Genomic DNA, 18,993 nt, shown 5'->3' on the forward strand with positions numbered 1-18,993 from the left:
ATAATCCTTGAATCCTCTGCATATGGAGACAGAGTCTCTCACAAGAGGAGAAAATGTGTTCCACCGACTGCTTTCCTCTACGGGGTCTCATATCAATGACCTGTCTGATGCACTGAATTGCAGTGCACATCTGGGAATTACGCAGTTTAGCACCTGCCTGCCAGCAGCTGGGATGTGAGGGCTGGGAGTTTGCTAGTGGCTAATAAAGCCAAACCAACAGTTAAACCTTTTCAGGGTACTAGGTAGAACAAGATCCTTAGCTTCAAAGCTAACAGAGACTTCACCACATCCATCTCAAATAAGACCTGTCAGTGTGGGTAAGGACTGTTCTGCTTCCTTGAGGGCAAAGATATTTGTATTAAACTGGTTATTTCCTAATGGAGTTCATCTCAGCAGATGGCAGCTTCGTAAGCATCTCTGAGTGGAATGAGCCTTTGAGCTCTTTGTAGACATGCAGAGAAGAGCATTCCCCACAAGTGGTATTTTAGCATCCATCAGGCCTCTGAGTGGCCATATACTTACTTTCGTGGATGCTGCATTTTGTTTCTATCCTGCAGAGGACTAGATCTGATTTTAAGAAATTACCACATCTGGGACTTGTTCCAAGGCTCTGTTCTGCAAATCATTTTCGACCCCTGGATTCAGGGGAGGACAGAATGGCTTCACTAAAAGGAGTTAAAGCCTTATGTCTTGAAATGTTCAGTCTTACTGAGGATACCATACAGCCTGTTTCAGGCCTGCTATTTAGTAACATCCCTGAAGATACTGAGAATAAATTGAAGAGTGGCATCCGTGTGCACGTGCACACACACATACCAAGTTCAAGCCTCCTTTTTCTTGACTAGAGTGCCACTTCTTAGTGGATGAACTAACTCATTTGTCTCCTTCTTTCTGGCTTTGCTGTTCCTTGTGTTCACACAGCATTTACACTCTCTTGTCGTAAAAGGAATAAGAAGTTTGTAGAAGGATTGCCCAAGCAAGTCTACAGGGATTGGAACTGTCTTCTGTAGTTCAACAAGTATTCTGAAAGCAGTGGAATAAATATACCTACACCTGGCAACAACATTTTTTACTAAGTCTTCAGACAGAAATAATTCATGTTGGTCTTAGTTAAGTCTGTGACCAAGTCCTGGAATGCCTTTATCACTGAAGATATCTCCTTCTTTTCTCTTTCCCGTGGCATTTTACACAAATCACTCTCCCAAGGCATGTCTTTAAAGAAACAGAGGAATCTTAAATTTATAAATTAGCCTTTTCTCCCTTACAGTTTCAGCATAATCAAATAGTTTGAGAGTTTTCACTTGGGAGAGCTTAGGTCATCTCTCACCACCTTTTTGGAAATCCTCCCAAATCTATTATTCCCTTCAGACCTGTTTTCAGAACGAGACGATTTGCTCCAGAATCTTGAACTTCTTTTATGCTTTTCTCCACTGACCTCATGGCCTCTTCCGTTCTATCTTCCAGACTAGATAGTGTTTCCCCTGGCATAGGGATTTACATGCTATGTCCAGACTTTTGTTTTGAATGGAATTCTTGGGTATTATCTTTGTTTCACTGCAGACCATCTATCTGATTGGTCAACCCAAGTAAAGATTCCTGAAGAATCCTGTATTTGGATCAAATAGGATTTTGAAAAACATGATGAGCTGAAATGGTTTTATGTCACGTTCTTGTGTCAGGACAGCTGTACAGAACAACCTAATGTCTTCTCCCAGTAGTTGCTCGAACAACAGTTTTAGACGGAGTCTTCAGAGTCACTGAGTTCACTGAGATTTCCAATATGTATAGTTTTGGAGACAACTTTGTTCTACTAAGAGGGAAAATATGCTTGAGCTTTTTGCGATATAGACTCTCTGATACATTCTTACAGTCTGTATGTGCCTGTATCTGCTGTCTGTCCACATACGGCTCTCAGTGAGTGAATTTTTCACTGCAAAGAATTCTCTCACCTGCAAGTGAGCCTTCACAGGGGATAAATTTCATGCAATATGAATATTTGCCTACATGTTTTGTTTACTGCTTATTTTACAGTTTTTATTAAAATAGAGGAACTTTGCAGCAGTACATTCAGGTAAGAGTAGTATCAAAGTTCCACAGCTGATACTCTCTGCCTGGGCCATACATATGCTAAAGGTTATTTCAGATCTGTTCATCCCTGGGAGAACGCATGCCAGGCTCACTACACTTGGAAGTGTAAATGGTTTCCAGCACTAGAGAAGGAAAGCTATGTCTGCAATGCTGTTGCTTGTGGCAGATTCATACAGCTGCTTTTATATGGACCTTAAAAATTGCTATAGGCCATATAATCAGGTTTTCTTACATTTGTTTAAATTGTATTTAGGTAAGCATGCAGTCGAGAAGAAGGGAGAAGTATCTTAGAAAGTGTGTACTTACTCCCTGTTTTATCAACTCTTTTAGTAAAAAATGGAAAATAAGCAGTAAACAAAACCTGTAGGCAAGTATTCATCTTGCATGAAGTGAAGAGCAAGGCCAACACCAGTACCACCATAACTTACACTTCTACTGTCCAAATAGTAAGGATATAGGACTCAGATGTACACTGAATTCTTCGTGGTCTTTCATTTTTGACTGTAAATCCTCCTAAGAGAAGATCAGAAACACAAAAAGATCAGACATTAGTAGCATCAATTTCCTGTCATAAAGTCCTGTATGCTAAATAAATTTATTTCCTATTATATATATTGCAAATAATATTAGGTTTTATTGGTTAAGGTTATGCCTTTATGGTTATATTTTCTTGAAAGATGCAAATGAATTACTAAAATAATGTTTACATTAAAATAGTGCTACTACTGCATCTTACTAATATGCTGGAATAACATTTTTTGTGGGAATCTTACACTTTCAGCAAGATAAAAGTATATCTGCTAGACTTTTAGTTTGTTTCTTTCAGCAAAAGTTTCCTTTGAATTTTACTCTCTTTGTCTATAAAGGTTAAACTAATCAGGAATGTTTTCCTTCAAAGGGTGAAAAAGCCACCTTTTGGTAACCTTGGCACCTGTACCATATCCTTCTAAATTACATTCTTCGCGCTTTATTTAATAATGTGTTTTCTCTTTAATATTATAATTGCAGTTTTAAAACAAAGCAAATTTTCTTAAGAGCTATTTCAGCAGATGTATAATTATCCTTAAGGATAGGTGGTTTCTCACTGACTCTTGGCATGGGAAGAGATACTGCATTGGTTTTCTTGCAAGGAATTCAAACTGAAAATTTGGCCAAAAGACCTTAGTTACAAAACAAAACCCACCCTGTGTTGTCCCTGTGCTTTGCATTTCTATACTAACTGCTTTCAGCTTGGACTGTATGTTAGTACGTGTGTTTGATATGCATGGTTTGTTTATGTCGAACTCCATTATCCTGTCTCATGTTCTTGGAGTGCCTGAAGTAGTTTCGCTAATCTGTCAGCATAGTATGTACTTGTGGATAAATATAGACACGCAGCCACACTGTGAGTGGTCATCATCATATGCTGAAGCTAAAAATTACCCCTTTGGTTATGGAAAGGCTGATCTGATCCGGCGGCCTGCTCTAGCTCACACATTGTAGGTCTTCAGCACTTACCTATGAAAAAACAAAACAAAAAAACTAAAAGAAATGTCTGCCTCGGTGCTGAAAAACTTACAGTGAAGTATGAAACAGGATTATGAAACAACTGATTTCCTTTTCGATTATAGTTAGAAAAGGATTCCGACTTTTCTAACTGAAGGAGAGGAAACATTTCAGGTATTCACAGGCTCATGGATATTACAGTAGCATGTTGGAGAAAATCCGGTGTGATCGGCTTTATAAAGGGGCTCGGTAGGTACGAAAATACTGCAGGTACATGTTCTGGTTTGTGTCATTAGTTTGTTTGTTGTTGCTAAAGTGTAATTTTGACACAGTTAACTAAAAAAACACAATCTCTGTTTTTTCTGCTTAAAGATACTGAAAATTCAGTAACTGTGTGTGGCTGACGTTGTATCCAATGTAGCACAGACTCTTGACGTGTGCATTAAGATCGTGCTCTTGTTTTGCTTCATCTTAAGAGCTTTAAGAAAAATACCTTTAGTGTAAATCATAACAGAGACTCTCATATGATAATTTTATTTTGTACTCATCCCCGTTATCAGCTTAGTGACCGTGTGTGCGTGTTAAAACTACTGTGCTTTTTTACAACTATTTCTCTGATCGGGGAAATGATCAATACAGGAAAAAAAATATAGCAGTGATTTTAATTCAGTAATCCTTTCAGTGGCAATGGTACATGGTTGCGGTGACAACCATACTTGATACTGCATTGCTACTTCCATATTTACTCCTTGTTTTAAGTTTTTAAAAAAATACATAGCATTGAGAAAATCTTATGGTTATAGCCTGAACTAAATTAAAATACTCTGTAGAAATAAGAGTATTATTTGAAACGCAGCTTATTGCAGACACAGTAGAAAAACAGGGAATATGTCGTGGAAACAAGAAAATGAGTTGTTTGAGAGAAGTAGCCCTCAGCCAGAATTTCACCCCCAAATGGTACAGACATCTTATAGTTGATCAAGCATAGTTAATTTTTTTTTTTTTTTACAGATTTTCCTAAGATAGGAGCTTTAAACATGTATACACCTTTCTAAAATTGACCTACAGATTCCCTGCTATTGCAGGGCCCTCGGGCGTCAGGGTTGCCATGGCCTCCTGCATGGTCATCACCATTCATTCTCCTTGGGGATGAGCTGCCTTTCTCTAGACGAAGAGTTTAGTTTAATGCAGTACTTGTGTGGTGACCAGTACCCTATAATATGGGAGGAATTCAAACTAAATGTTTCAGTGGTCCATTTTCATAGTTAGTTTTGTAGAACATTATTATTTTTAAATCGGGTAGTAAAAACTTAATTTGTCAATGAAATCCGTATTCAGAATTGAGTATAACCTCTTCCTCCCACTCCACCCCCACCAGATATCTTCTGCATAAACCCCTACAAACTATACGTGGTGATTTCTGGTGTAAAAATTATGCCTTTTATTTAATGAATCAGTGTTTCACTGGCATAGATGGCAAAAATGGACACATCCTTTTTATTGCTATTTTAAGGCCCACATCATAATGTGTCATCATAAAGGGACCAATCATGGATGACTTTAGTGCAGCTATTCCTTAAATTTTGAGTCCTTGATTTCCAGTTTTATGTCTTGGAGGAAACTTTTTTTTATGAGCTTTGTAGGGCGCTCAGTCTAGGAAAAAGAACTATATTCTGTTAAAGCTCATACATCATCAGTATAGATGTTAGTGCTAGTCTAGTCACTGGGCCAGATTTTTGCAATGCAGATATTAAGCATATGCAAATCCTTGAGATAATGGAACTAAAAAGATGCATTAGAAAGCAAAACTTATATGTGACCAGCTCATGATCAACTCGGAACCCTCAGACTGTTGACAATGTTAACTTCCACACTGAAGATGTGGAATTAGCAGCTACAAAGTGATCTTTTAAAATTTTTAACTAAATCACTGTCATATGTCAGTCATTTCTATAACTGCTGTAATTGCTGTAGTAATGATAGATGTTAACCCCCAGGATATCCTTTTTCTTTCCTTCGGGGGGAAGGCTGTTTCAGAGAAGAGCTAGAATAAAAATTTTTGGTGCACTGACAAATCTCACAAATAATTACATTTCTCTATTACAGCGTGCAAATAATCAGTTTTTCAGCTAGACATCTGGAAAAAAAAAATTAGATCAGCCTGTGTCACAAAGCTAACAGCATTGTTGTTAAAAGGCTTTCTACGAACAATAACTTTGTGGGGTCCAATTCCAATCTCAGAATCCTGGCTGAATGCCACCACGACTGAAGATAAGGGTGGCAGCTCTCAGGTAGTGTGACCAGGGTTTCTTAATTTCATAAGGATGTGATGCATTCGTGGTCTCACACACTGCCTTCCTTCCCTCCATCCCTCCTGCGTGTCCCTTCATAGTAAATTTTGAACTTAGTAGCCGGTTTAAACCAAAATTACCCGAGGCACAGAAGGCACGTTTGCATTTGGTAGGATTCTTCCAGAATCCTTCAAGAGGGAGCCCAGGATGGTTGCGCCAGCCGGAGGGAGGCAGGCAGGCAGCCCAGCCCGGGCGTGTTGTGCTTGGCAGAGGCTGGCTGGCGGGCAGCCTGCCTGCCCAGCCCCGGGCACAGAGCTGGGGAGGGAGCTTGGGAACGACAGCGGGGAGCTTGGGATGATAACGGGGGGGGGGGGAGGACAGGGCTTTTACCGCACAAGGGACACAGACCCTTAAGAAAATTGGTTTCACTGCTCACAAAAATTCAGTTTTCCTAACTGAACGCTTGGCAACCAAGCTGATTTCATGGATAGATGTGAGCCAGTCAAAACCGTGCATCTGGCAAATAGATTAGTGATTTGGCAAATATATTAGTGATTGTGAAAATATTGTCTGACTCCTTCCTAAAGCTATTTGTGGAGAAATTTCCATTACCTAGTATACTTGATAGTCTGTATAAATTTGCATCTGATCCTTTGCATCCCACTGTTTTCATGCTTAAACTTTAGGAGAGCCTAGGTGATGACAGGAGAGCAGTGGTGCTTACACTCTTCTCTGGTGGCTCTTTTTTCATTACTTTGATGTAGATTGTTATTCAGAACAGCAGTGTATTTTTGGAAACAGTTTTGTATAATGTAAATGTAGAACTGTTCTATACACTGTGTTTTATGCTAAGAGTCATAATGCCAGCAAGACTCCATGATTATGCTTTTGCCCTCAAAAATCAAGTGAAACTTTGCAGGAAGCAAATCTATCAGGAAACATTTACTGGAGTGGAAGAAGTGGTTCTGCTGTGCTAAAGAGTGATGGCATACATTGTCAACCAAGGGAGTTCTTTTCAAAGTGAAAATGGATGTGTTACAGAATAATAACCATGTGAACAGAAGCATTTCTATCTTGCATTATAGTCAGATAGTGAGTGGATTTATAAACTTTGTTTTTTTTAAAGGAAAACGTTCTCTTTTCTCCAGTGCATCTTTTTTATTTTTCAGTGCATGAATTTTTCAGTGCATGGATTTGGGGTCTGATTCTGCCACATCTTGAATACTCTCAAACAAGAATGTTGTCCTTGGGATTTATTTTTTTATTTTTTTTGCAGCAATTAAGTATTTAAAAGAGATCTAAAACACCATTTATTATTAAAGCAACCTCCTGTAATTAATAGTTGACAGTCACTTTCAGTAGGATTTTGTTTTGAAAATTTTATGCGTAGAATGGTAATATTTGAATTAATGAGGCTTTGTTTCATAGTGCTTCAGTTTATTTTTCTTTCAGTTTCCCAGAAAAACAGTTAGAGCTAAGCCTAGTGCATAGACGCTGGTTCTGTGGAATTCACAGAATCACAGGATAATGTAGACTGGAAGAGATCTCTGGAGGTTGATTAGTTCAGCCTCTGCTCACCAACCAGAGAAGGTTTCTCAGGGTCTTCTCCAGTTAAGTTTTGAGTATCACCAAGAGCGGGATTTCCGCTGTATTTGTGGATGACCTGTGCCAGTATTTGATCTCTCCCAGTGGAATTTTTTTCCATGTATCTAACTGGAATTTCCCACATTCCAACTAGAGTCTGTTGCCTCTCATCCTGTCGCTGCACTCGAAGAAGAGCCTGTCTCCATCTTTTCTACACTCCATTAGGTAGCTGAAGACTGCAATCAGATCTGCCCTTAAGCTTCTCTTTGTAGGGTTGAACCGGTCCAGCACTCTCAGCCTGTACTCCTGTAGCAAGCATGTAAGCCCCTCAGCATCTTTGTGGTCCTCCCTTGGCCTTGCTCCAGAGTAGCAATGTCATTCTTGTAGGAGGGAGCCCAAAACCGGACCCAGTACTCCAGATGTGATCTCTTAAGTGCCAAATGGGACTGTAGTGTTTGGTACTTTCAGGAAAACTAACACCTAATGAACACTTTTTGTCCATAGAAAATACTTTGTGTCTGACTCTTCATATAAGATTTATACTGGTGAAATGTCATTGTTTTTAAGGGAGTCATTCTTGATTGAATGGGAAGAAAATCAGACCCTTTGCAGCTAGCCTTAATCAAGAGACCAGACTCCTGACTTTTGCAAGGCTAGGTCAGTTTGACTAGTAATAAAGAATAAATTTGTTACTTGACAACTAAATTACAGATCTGGCCTGCAAGACAAAGGATAAGAAATGAGGATGTTATTCAAACAGTTAGGCATCACCAAGTCTTGCCATGTAGAAAAAGAGGACTGAGTGTGCACTGCATAGTAAACACTAGTTGATTTTAATGTACAAGATTTCATCTTTGATTTTTTCTTCCAGTCTAGATTATGTACGTTTTACCTATAACTATACAACGGAAATTGTATTTATGTGTTTTGTATTTCTTTGATTATCAACTAGTCTCCAGTTTTGCTTTGACAGTAGAGTGGGCCATTGGGATGCTCTGGAAAAGTTAAGACATGCTGAATTACCCAAAAGTGAATGTGTCTTTTCTACATTTCAGCTTCTCCAGTTGGTAACGGATATATCAAACCACCTGTCCCACCTGTTTCTGGTACACAGAGGGAAAAAGGACCTCCAGCCATGTTGCCTATCAACGTCGACCCAGATAGTAAACCGGGCGAATATGTCCTGAAGAGCTTGTTTGTTAACTTTACTACTCAGGCTGAACGCAAAATTCGCATCATCATGGCAGAACCTCTTGTGAGTAGAAAGAAACTCTAAGTATATACGTACATTACTGGGAATTTATTTTTACATCTGGCTTGTTTGCCATGCAATGAAGATTATTTTGCTTGTAATCTGCATTGGAGTTTGACAGTGTTTCCCAAACTATAAGATATGCTAATGTATTATGTAGCTGTAAGATATGGTGATTTAGAAGGTTGTGGGAGAAGACAGAGGTATGCAAGATATGCCAAAGGGGTGACATGGAAAGGAATGAATGTTTTATTTCTGTTTGCGATATGGACACATACTAATACGATTGAGAGGCAGAAAGGATGTCAACCAGCATAGATTTCACAGCTGGGAGAGCAGTCACTTGAGTAAAAATATATTAGAAAATGCTGAAATACGATAAAACCAGTATTTCTGAACATTACTGGTTTTCAGCTAAAACATGAAAATGAATAGCACTGATGATTCCTATTTTCGTTCTGACAGTAGTAAATTTCATAATCTAACAAACTGCTATAGCACCTATTTTCAAGATACGAAAAAGCATACAGCATTGGAAAAGGGAGCTACATTACAAGGTCTTGCACAGTCAGTGAGAGAGCTGTCGTTATTTTTATTTTTGGCAAATTGAGCATACAAGTATGTCTGTTGCAAATTGTCTTATGTAACTGAACTCCTGGGACTCTGCTATTTTAACTTGAGACTACATTTTATATATGTTCTTCTTATTTTGATTAGGGAAGAATAGTTCTGTAACCTATATTTTAATTCTGACAAGGAAAAAATTTAAACAATAAAAATAACCAGGAACTTGTATTTCTGAGCAGGGAATTTTTATAAAATCTTGTAACATTATTGTTATAAAGCATGGTATAGAATACTTAGCTCAGTTCCCCATTTTCAGGTCTAGATATTCAGAACAGCAAAATTAAGATTGTCTTGATTCTGATGGCATTTGTTTAGCTGTATGTCTTGATGTAGATTGAGAAGCATTTGATGCTTGGAAGGTTTTTCCAAACTTTCCTCTGAAACATTAGGTAGATGCAAGAGGACAGAAATATTTTACATAATTCAGAAATAACACAAAAAAAGAATACAAACAGGAAGGAATATTTTGACAAAGGTCCAGTTTTTTCTTCTTTCATGAGTCCCCTCCAAATCACAAGAAGTAGAATAAACTGATAGTCGTAGTGCAGGTCCTTAAAAAAAAAAAAAATGCCAGAAGCTATATATTACCATACAGGCTTTGTGTGATGCACAGTGAATAACTTTAAAATTTTAAGACAAAATGTGTTGTAAAATCACTTGACAAGATCAGGGAAACAACAAAAAGACCAGGACTGAGAACATAATTTCCTTGTGGCACATCGGATATTCTGAAACACTAACCTCTGCATTTTCTTGTAATATTTCAGACATAGATGTGAACCAGTGGAACCTGATTTATTCCCATTTCACCTTGTGTTAAGATGATTTTGAGTTGCTGTGTGTTGATATATTGTTTTTGTTGCTTTGTGAAACTGTGGATACCCAAATGTTGATCTTACTTTATTCCAGAAGTTGTTCAGTGAAATTGTGTCTAGTAAATTAGGTGTAGAAGGTGCAAATATGACAAGAGACTGGAATGTCACCTTCTTCTTGTCAACATTTTCAGAACGTATTTCTTACAGGGGTCTAACCGTGAGACACTAACAGTAATTCAACGACATACTCACATCTTATTAATACTAACAGGACTTACAAGTCATGGCATGCTGCTCTTTGACGGTGACTGTGACAAATGTGTAAGCAGGATTTTGTAGACATTCAGTCAAAATGATCTTGAAATAATTAGGTTGTAGTGAAAGAAGTGACAAGGGAAAATGGAAAAAATTTTTGTGGAATAATGGCTAAGAATTTAAGTCCACCCTTTCTGTGGAGTAGCCGTTGGATGTTTAGCAGCTTTGTTCCCACATTTCTACTCTCCTGATGAGAATTGTGACCTGGAAGTCTCAGGGATTTGCAAGACAAAGATTATAAATCGATGGTGCAGAGCCACCCTTTGGCCTTTTTTCACAATAGATAGTCAAATAGTGAGCTCTTTGAAGATTCTGTTCTAATTAAACTCAAATATACTTCAAAGAAAATCAAACTTGCAAAGTGCTCTAACACTGAGATGTTTCTACTTTGAATTCTCTAAGTCATTACAAGATATGACAGTTTAATTTTATAATGAGTGATGAATACTTAAGATATCTTTTATAGAAGCTAAAATGATCTTTTTATAATATAATTGCTTTTTCCTCTCTTTTACCACAAAGTCTAGCTCACATCCAAGCTCTGACATTACTGTGGGATTAATTTAAAGACTTACTGCTATATTTTTAACCTATATATTTCTTTTCATACACACATTTTGCCTGCTTATCCTTTCTGATTATCATTACTGTTGTTTCTATGAATTTTTCTCCCAGTTTCTTTGGGTTCCATATATCTGTTTGATATATCCATCTTTTTCTTTTGTGATATACACAGAGCCCAACTGTAAATTACAGTGTTCTGACAACCGTGGTGGAAAACCAGGTTTGTGTCCCACCATGCGTTGCAGATGCTACCAAGGCACAAAAAATTTTTGCTGTTTTCTAGGGCAGTGGTGAAGGGCACAGCAGCCACCCCCTCGTGCAGCCCCATGAAATCTCGGCTGGGATAGCAAGATTCCAGCAGCAGAGAAAGCAGAGGGCAATGTCACCTACTCCTCCTGCTGCCTTGGCTGTCAACCAAGTATGATTTGACATTTTGGTTACTGGATCTGGCAGCAATCATCATAAAAGACGCACTCCCCAGTTAACGTGTTTTCTAGGCGTGAATCTAATGTTGACTACGTGCTGCTCAGCCTTTAACTAAAGTTAGAATGGAAACCTTTTGTTTCCAGGTGTGGAGGTTTTTTTGCTTTGTGTGGAGAATATTTTATTTGGAATTTCAGGTTAATTTTTTCACCTTTTTAGGGTCTCTGAAATATAACAAACATTTCAATAATTACATTAAGTTCACAATTACATGGCTAATTTTTAATGATTAAACTACTGTACACAGATTGTCAAATTATATTAATCCGAATTAAAGGTATTTGGTGGCTGAATTAATTAAAAGGGATTTTCCAGCTTATAAAATTAAGTCTACATAAATGGAATGTAAATAATTTCTTCTTGATAACCTTTAATAATTTCCTGCTTCTTTTCTGTAAGGAATTGTTCTCCTTTATATGGCTATTAAGGGATTTTCCTGCAGATCTTTTTCACAGCTGATAGCATCCGTATTTAATTTTTATCAGTTTATATTGTAAATCTTTTCTGCATTGCTTAACTTAAAAAAAAAATTTGATGTTTTATTTCTGTTGATTTTTTTCTAAGCAGTCGTGTCCTTAAGATGAAGCTAGAACGATGAATCCAGAGAAATATTTTTGCCAGTTCAAATGATGAAATATGTTTACATGTCTTAACACTGTAAGGAGAAAACCCGATAAATAGTTTCCTTTTTAGAACTGTTGATTATCACTTAGGGTAATAATTCATCCTGTGCATACCGATCAGGATAATCTTTAAATACGGCTTTCAGCAGCAGTTACACACAGCTGTAGACATTGATAAAACATAGTGAGCTACAGGCATTGACAGTGGTTAATGGTTAATTTAGCTGTTGGTAAACTTTCATTATGCTTTTTTCCTGCAAGCATCTTCTTTTACTGAGCTCGTCTAAATTCAGGATCTTTCTGAATACTGAACTCAAGAACGGAATTTACTCATTAGAGGATTAGGACTATAAGCATATTCATGTATTCTGCCTATAACTTTCTCCTTTTATTGAGTAGGTTTTATCTCGGCATCGGCAAAAAACTGAAAGCAGTGATGTGGGTGATACTAGTGTATTTATTACTCCCATTTAATTAGAAGCTCAAATACATTAAAATACAGACCTATTTCAAAACAGGGCTGGTGATAACAGCCAAGGAGGTGGTTAGCAAGACTCTGAAAGGACAAGAATAATGCAAGTTTGTTTTTGTAAAGACTGACCGATCAATGTGTATACTGGCACTGCTGTCCGATTAGCTGTAATCTAGGCTTCAGTTTCTCTAGGCAAGAGAAGAAATATGCTAAGGAAAGACGTGGAAGAAAAGGAAGTAGAAGGTTTTTTGGTTTCTGAGGCCTGGGCTGTGATAACTAGTAAGATTTATGTAGGCTATAATAATACCAAGCGGTTTTATCCCACAGCTGTAATGTAGAATTTTGTGTTTTACATGGACTAAAATTCTAGCTGCATCACATGAGTAAGGACTCCTTTGTTCTCATCTATAATGAAACACATTAGCATTAGACATTTTTTACATTTGAAGTCCACATGAATAGTTTGGCATACACAGGGGCTTTGGACCCCAGTTTATTCACAGTGCACAGACAGGAGTTAGTATAAGGAACAAGTAATTTCATGGAAAAGAGGAAAGGCAGTTACAGGGTTACAGTGGATGCATTAAGTGGCTAGTTGAATGGGCAGATCTATGTCTGACAGTTACAGGACAGTCTGGAGGACCAAGGACAGTCATTCTCATCAGAAGGCTCATCTCCTGCTGCTCCCAGCAAGTGTCAGCTCAGCAATTTCTTTCATGTGGTCATTGACTGGATTCCGGGTCAGTTGTTTAGACTAACAGTTGGGCTCTGTATTTTATGCAACTCCTAGATATATCTAAGGACTGGGTTTGATTTCTGTGTGGATGGACCCCTTGGTCTGTTTCTTTTTACTCAGACTTTCCAGCAGCAAAAGTCTCTCTTTCAAGAAATCATTTAAGCAGAACAGTGGCCTCAGTCATCACTCTTCCCTCCTTCACTAATCAACTTCTGTTGGAACTTCACTGGCTCTCCCAAGTATAGTCCAGTCCACAGAACCCAGCTCTAACAGTGAACATGAAGCCCAAGGTGTGCCAGGTCAGCTTGTTCTTTCCCCCAGCAGAGAGAGAGACAGCTAAGCCTGGAAGATACCATCCATGAAATAAGCAAGCTCTACTCATGTACTCAAAGGATGCAAAGACAGAAAAACATAGGAAATATCAAGCTTCTATACTGAAGATGGAGAGCATCGAATATAGCAAAGACAACTCCAGTGGCATAAAGAGCCTTCACTTCCCCTTCAACTCATCATCTCAGAAATAATAACACTCTCTGGTTATCTCAGTACATATCTCGAACTGAGACCTGTAGCAGAAGCCAAGCACTGAACAGTACAGAGCAGTAATCCAAGGGTGGCTAATCTTGAACCTCAGGTCAGTTGTCTTCCTGAAAGACCTAGAGATGTTTGTGTGATTGAAGCAGTGGCCACAGATATTTTCTGTGTACTTCAGGGGGACATATCATAGAATTGAAACACAGGAGTTGAGGGAAAGAGTATGAAGAAGAGTTGGAAAAAGAAGAGACAAATGTAGGGTTTCAGAAGTAATCATGGGGAGTGCAGGAGGATGGAGACAGAATGCAGCATGAATCAGACTCCAGCATCCATACATGATGGAGGGAAAACGTTCAAGCCATTTTAGCAACCAGGAAGGAAAAAGACACATTTTTGTGTAGCCATTGGCATAGGCATTTGCAGCTAGATACAGTTCCATAAAAACACTCATACTTTTCAAGAGCCAGGGAATGTCAACAGGAGCTTTCTCAGTGATATCAGGGTTTCCGTAGCTGGATGTGTGGGCAGAATGCTGTTTGAAGCTTCAGATCTCGTTCTGATGGCAAAATTCTCCAGGATGCTCACTATCCCTAGGCCTCATTACTGCATGGATATAATTAGAGAATAGTCAGCGGTGCATATGATGGTTCAAATCAGGAGGAGGATTTAACATTGGAAGGGAGGTTCAATCCAAGGTCACTGAAGCTGTCACACAATATCATGTGTTGGCCAATGCTTGCAAATATAGCAGAGAACCTACCACATGCCCCTAATCACATTTTTGTGTCATTTAAGAATACTGGTTATTACCACTACCCAGAAAATTAAAGTCACACTACAGTCATCTCAGGCCAGTCTTATCACTGGTCTGTCATCATGAAGGACAGAAAGAAAATTGAGTGTATACTTCGGTAGCATTCTTGTCAGATAAGCAGCAATTAATGAAAGAGATATCTTTACATAGTTTTGCAACAGCTTCATCCTTTTAATCCTTTCAGAGTCATGTTTGAAATCAATGAGGTACTGCTTCATCAGAATCGTTGTATATTTTAAAATTTAAATTTATGTGCTCTTTTCTGGGCCTCAGTTTGGTGTGGTATAGTTTACACATCGGACAACTTGAGCAATGCCATATTTGACCCTGCATATCTGGTGGCTTGACAAATATGAGAAAAACTTAAAATACTTCACGTAGATACCTTCCCAGTTTGGAAATCCACCCAATAAGGTCTTGTTTCCTTAGCTGAGCATGTAGTACGGGTGGAAGCTATGGCTTCTGTGGCCATCACACTTGTAGCAAAAGAACAGTGAAGGCTGATGTTAGCTCTGCAAGGGCACCCTAGCATCCTCTTTGAAGGTCTGTCAGATTGGTACCAGTAACGGGGAGGAAAAGTCTTTTTTTAAAAAAAAGGAGGAAAAAGAAAAGGAGTCACCTGGGGATATGTCAGTTATGGTACGATTACAGCATTTGAGATAAACACATAGCCAAGAAAGCCCAAATTAAAGGAAGTTTTAAGAAAACTACTGGCAGTCATCAGAATTTTTCAAGTTCACTTTAAAAATACACTTGTCCTCATCTGTTGGACTGTTCTATGAAAACAGGTGCATAGTTGGTGACTGTAAGTAGCTACCTGACATTAAAGCAGCAGGGGCTTCATGGCAGCAGACTGTTAGCAGGGTCAGTAGCTGTCGTTTATTACCCCCATCTGTCTGAGGCTTAAGAGAAATGTTGTTCCTGTTTACAGAGCTCTCAGCTGTGCCTGGAGCAGCCCTACAATTACAACTCTAAATTTATTCAAATCAACTGCTAAGGGCTTCCTATAGCTATGATTAAATTAGGTCACATTACCCTGAATGGGTAAGCAGCCATCAGGGCCCCCCCCCCCCCCCCAGGCCACTAATAAGCCTTAATGGCCTCTTCTGGGCCTCACCCACCCCTGCCCATAGCCCAGGGCCTCATTACAGACCCCAGGGTGGTCAGTCCTAACTAACAACTCTAACTACTCTAACTACTCTAACTAACCCTAACTCTAACACACCCACACAGAGAGCAGGCCCGGCCCGGCCCTGCCCTGCTCTCCTCACAGGGAGCTCCAGCCAGCCCCGCTCGGCCCTGGCGCCAGCTGAAGCCATGGAAGTGCCTCAGCGGCTCTCTTCCCCACACCTGAAGCATGTCCTGCTTAGTGCTTCCCGTGGAGATCAAGATAATGGGAAAAGCGTGAGGTGACAGGCAGTTCTGTAGCAGAAACAACTGCAGATGTCTCTCGTGGAGCTGTGCCTCGGTACTCAGTAGCTGGTAAGATACCTGTCCTGCCTGGTTGTAGGGTATTCTGGATGTCTGCGTTTCATTCTGCTGTACCTTTTATCAGAGGTCTCGTGCCAATCCCGTATTTTCATTCCCAAGGCTCACCAATCTGGAAAACTTGCCCACAGTTCCTGACCTCCCTGTTTTTATAGTGTTTTACCAGTTCTGTGTAAATATACTAAAAGAAGGAACCTCATCCACTGCTTGGAACACAGAAATCCCCTCAATCCTTGTAGCATTGCTCTCAGCAGGGGCGGGAGTTTGCCAGATTGCCAGGACAGTACTGTTGTAATAACTCGGAGAACATGGTGAGCTCAAGAGGGAAGCTGCTCATCCCTCATTCTTTGCAGGAAAAAAAAAAAAAAGCCTCCTGCATTTGTCTACCATGTCCTTCTTATACAGAAGAAATAACTTTGTTCATTGTAAATCAGTTGGTGTAAAACTCTTTGCATATTGGATTGAAGTGCCAGTTAACTTCTCTGTTTAGGAAACAAAGATGTAACCAAACAACCAGGGTGCATCGAGATCAGGGAAGAGCATCTTCTCACTCTCCTTGCCAGCTCTCAGAAGTAATGTCAGAGATGGAAAGGAGGCAACAGTACTGTTCAAGTTACCTAATTTTGACTGTAGTGACTTTGTCTCTTAAATCTCCACTAAATCTTTTAGTGTTTCTATTTTACAGAAGTCTGCTGTCTCAAAAACCTTCTCTTCATAGAAGTGATTATTGTATGCATACCTCTGAATTATTCTTTTTCAATACATATATTGGCTGATGAAGACTGTCTAGCTGAACCACATTGGTAAACAGCTGAAACAGGGCTTTGAATTATAGTTTCACGCAAAGGTCTTAACGTGGATGTGGAAGTCCAGATCTCCATCATCTGTTCTGCTTAGAATGCTAAAAATAAGGTACATACAAATCACTGTATCAAATGCTTTTTCAGAGCATCGTGTTTATTCAAGTCCCCCAGGCTCATAGATAAAAGATCTTGGACTCTCATACTGCATCTCATGACACCACTCTTGACTGAAGGCTTATACAAAAGTATCATTATTTACTAGAATATGATTCCAGAAAGCCTTCTTCCTGTCTTCATGTTGAGAGCAAGATAGAAATAGAGGTTTTATGGCGTATAGCTTGCTCTGGGTGTCTATTTTTAGCATGTTCTTGTTCCTATTATGGAGAAACAATTTTATGAAAACGCATTGTAATGGATCTCAGCACAAACAGCAGAAGAAATCTGTATTTACTTCAGTAGTTTTTGAGAAGTAAATCCTATGCATCTTGCTCACCTTGAAGAAGATGCATCATATAAACAAAAACTGTCTTGTTTATTGTGTCTCTGCAGTCAGGCTTTGCAGTGTAATAACTGTGATGTTTTCCATCTCCACAACAGTTTGTTACTGCTGCTTCCTATAACAGTTTGTTACTGCTGCTTCCTTTCTCATTTCATTAATACTGGTTTAGTTAGTTTAGCATTTACTGGCTTAAAATGGTTTAGGGTTTTTTTGAGTATTCAAATTTACAGTCAAATACCAGTTTAGTTGATATCTCTTTTAGGAGAGTAAATCACTGAATCTGTAGTAATCGATTATAGGTATAGAAATAGGGAATATTGATAGTGTTGGATTTACCCATGTAAATCATTAGTTGGATTTAGCACTACTAATAAACTTAACCCTGTACCTAAAATTCAATTAGCACTGCTTTAGTCAATCCATATTAACTTTATAGTCCTTCACCAAGCTATACATCATGGTCCTTCATGAATTTTCATCGTAAGTAAGGATGCTACTAAAACTTAAGATATTCTCTGCCCCAGCAGATTAGGTTCCAATTAAAAAAAATGTATCTTCTTACATTGGAATTTTTGAAGTCAGAGTCAGTCAGTCTGCTGACACAGGTGTATGATGGAATTATGGTGTCAACATTAAGTGTCCATACCTCATTTCTAGATGCTCTTTTTAAATTTATCAAACTTACAGGTTGTAAAATTCACTTCTTTTTCAGTACACTGTAGTGCTGGGGTAATTAAAATCAGGTAAAACGAAGGAAAGTATTATGATACTAGCCCAGACCTTATGTCTTGCATGTATTCAGACAGATGGTTTTGATGTGTTCATTAAGTTACAGTTTTTAAAAAGGCATTCCTGTTAACACAAAACTCTGAAAATAAACAGCCAATAGAATTTCCTTTCTCGCTTGTGCTACAGTCTAGCTCAGATTTCAGTAGAGTCATCCTTAATACACTTTTCAACTTTCCCGATTTTATAAAAGCATGTATTTAAAATTTTTTGTTCAGAACTGGTCCACTGGTAGCCATCAGCTTATTTGGGCTTAAAATACCTTATTAAAAGGATTTTTTTTACTTTCTACCTACCAGAAAGCATCTTACTTCACAATGGAAAAATATTAGAGAAGATACAAATGCTGAGAGCAGTTGGGTTTTTTGTGGGTTTGGTTTTGTTTGGGTTGCTTTGGGAGGTTTGTTGTTTTTTGTTTTTTGTTTTTTTTTTTGCAATTACCCCTATATATATAACAGCACTTAATCTTTCTTTGAATTTTTTGACCGTGAATTATCAACACTGAGTTGAGGGTACGTCTGGGAGTTCTTGAGTTGTTTGCTCAAGGTAAGTGAAAGAAATAAAACTTTTGTATTTGTTTCTTGTGAGTTTTTTTACTTAAGTTCCATGTTATTTTGGGAAAGTTGCAGTGCTAATTTTTGCACTGTGCAGCTAATAGCTTGGAAAACAATCTCTAATTCAGTGGACTTTCTTCTCTCTTCAGTCTGCTTGGAATTTACTCCACTTCTGTGTAG

General features: G+C 38.6%; 1 protein-coding gene across 6 annotated transcripts in view; it reads left to right on the plus strand.

The window, feature by feature from the left end:
* The window catches only part of FRY (FRY microtubule binding protein), a 247,097-nt gene that overhangs the window by 95,978 nt on the left and 132,126 nt on the right, over positions 1-18,993 (plus strand). For all 6 annotated transcript variants that reach the window (XM_032982793.2, XM_032982794.2, XM_032982788.2 and 3 more), the window contains exon 2: positions 8,504-8,703. In XM_032982793.2, the coding sequence (XP_032838684.1) occupies positions 8,584-8,703 (120 nt within the window). In that variant the 5' untranslated portion in view covers positions 8,504-8,583. The remainder of the gene's footprint in view (positions 1-8,503; positions 8,704-18,993) is intronic.

Source organism: Tyto alba, unplaced genomic scaffold (assembly GCF_018691265.1).
Source record: "Tyto alba isolate M040663 unplaced genomic scaffold, T.alba_DEE_v4.0 Super-Scaffold_2, whole genome shotgun sequence".
Classification (NCBI taxonomy): Eukaryota; Metazoa; Chordata; class Aves; order Strigiformes; family Tytonidae; genus Tyto; species Tyto alba.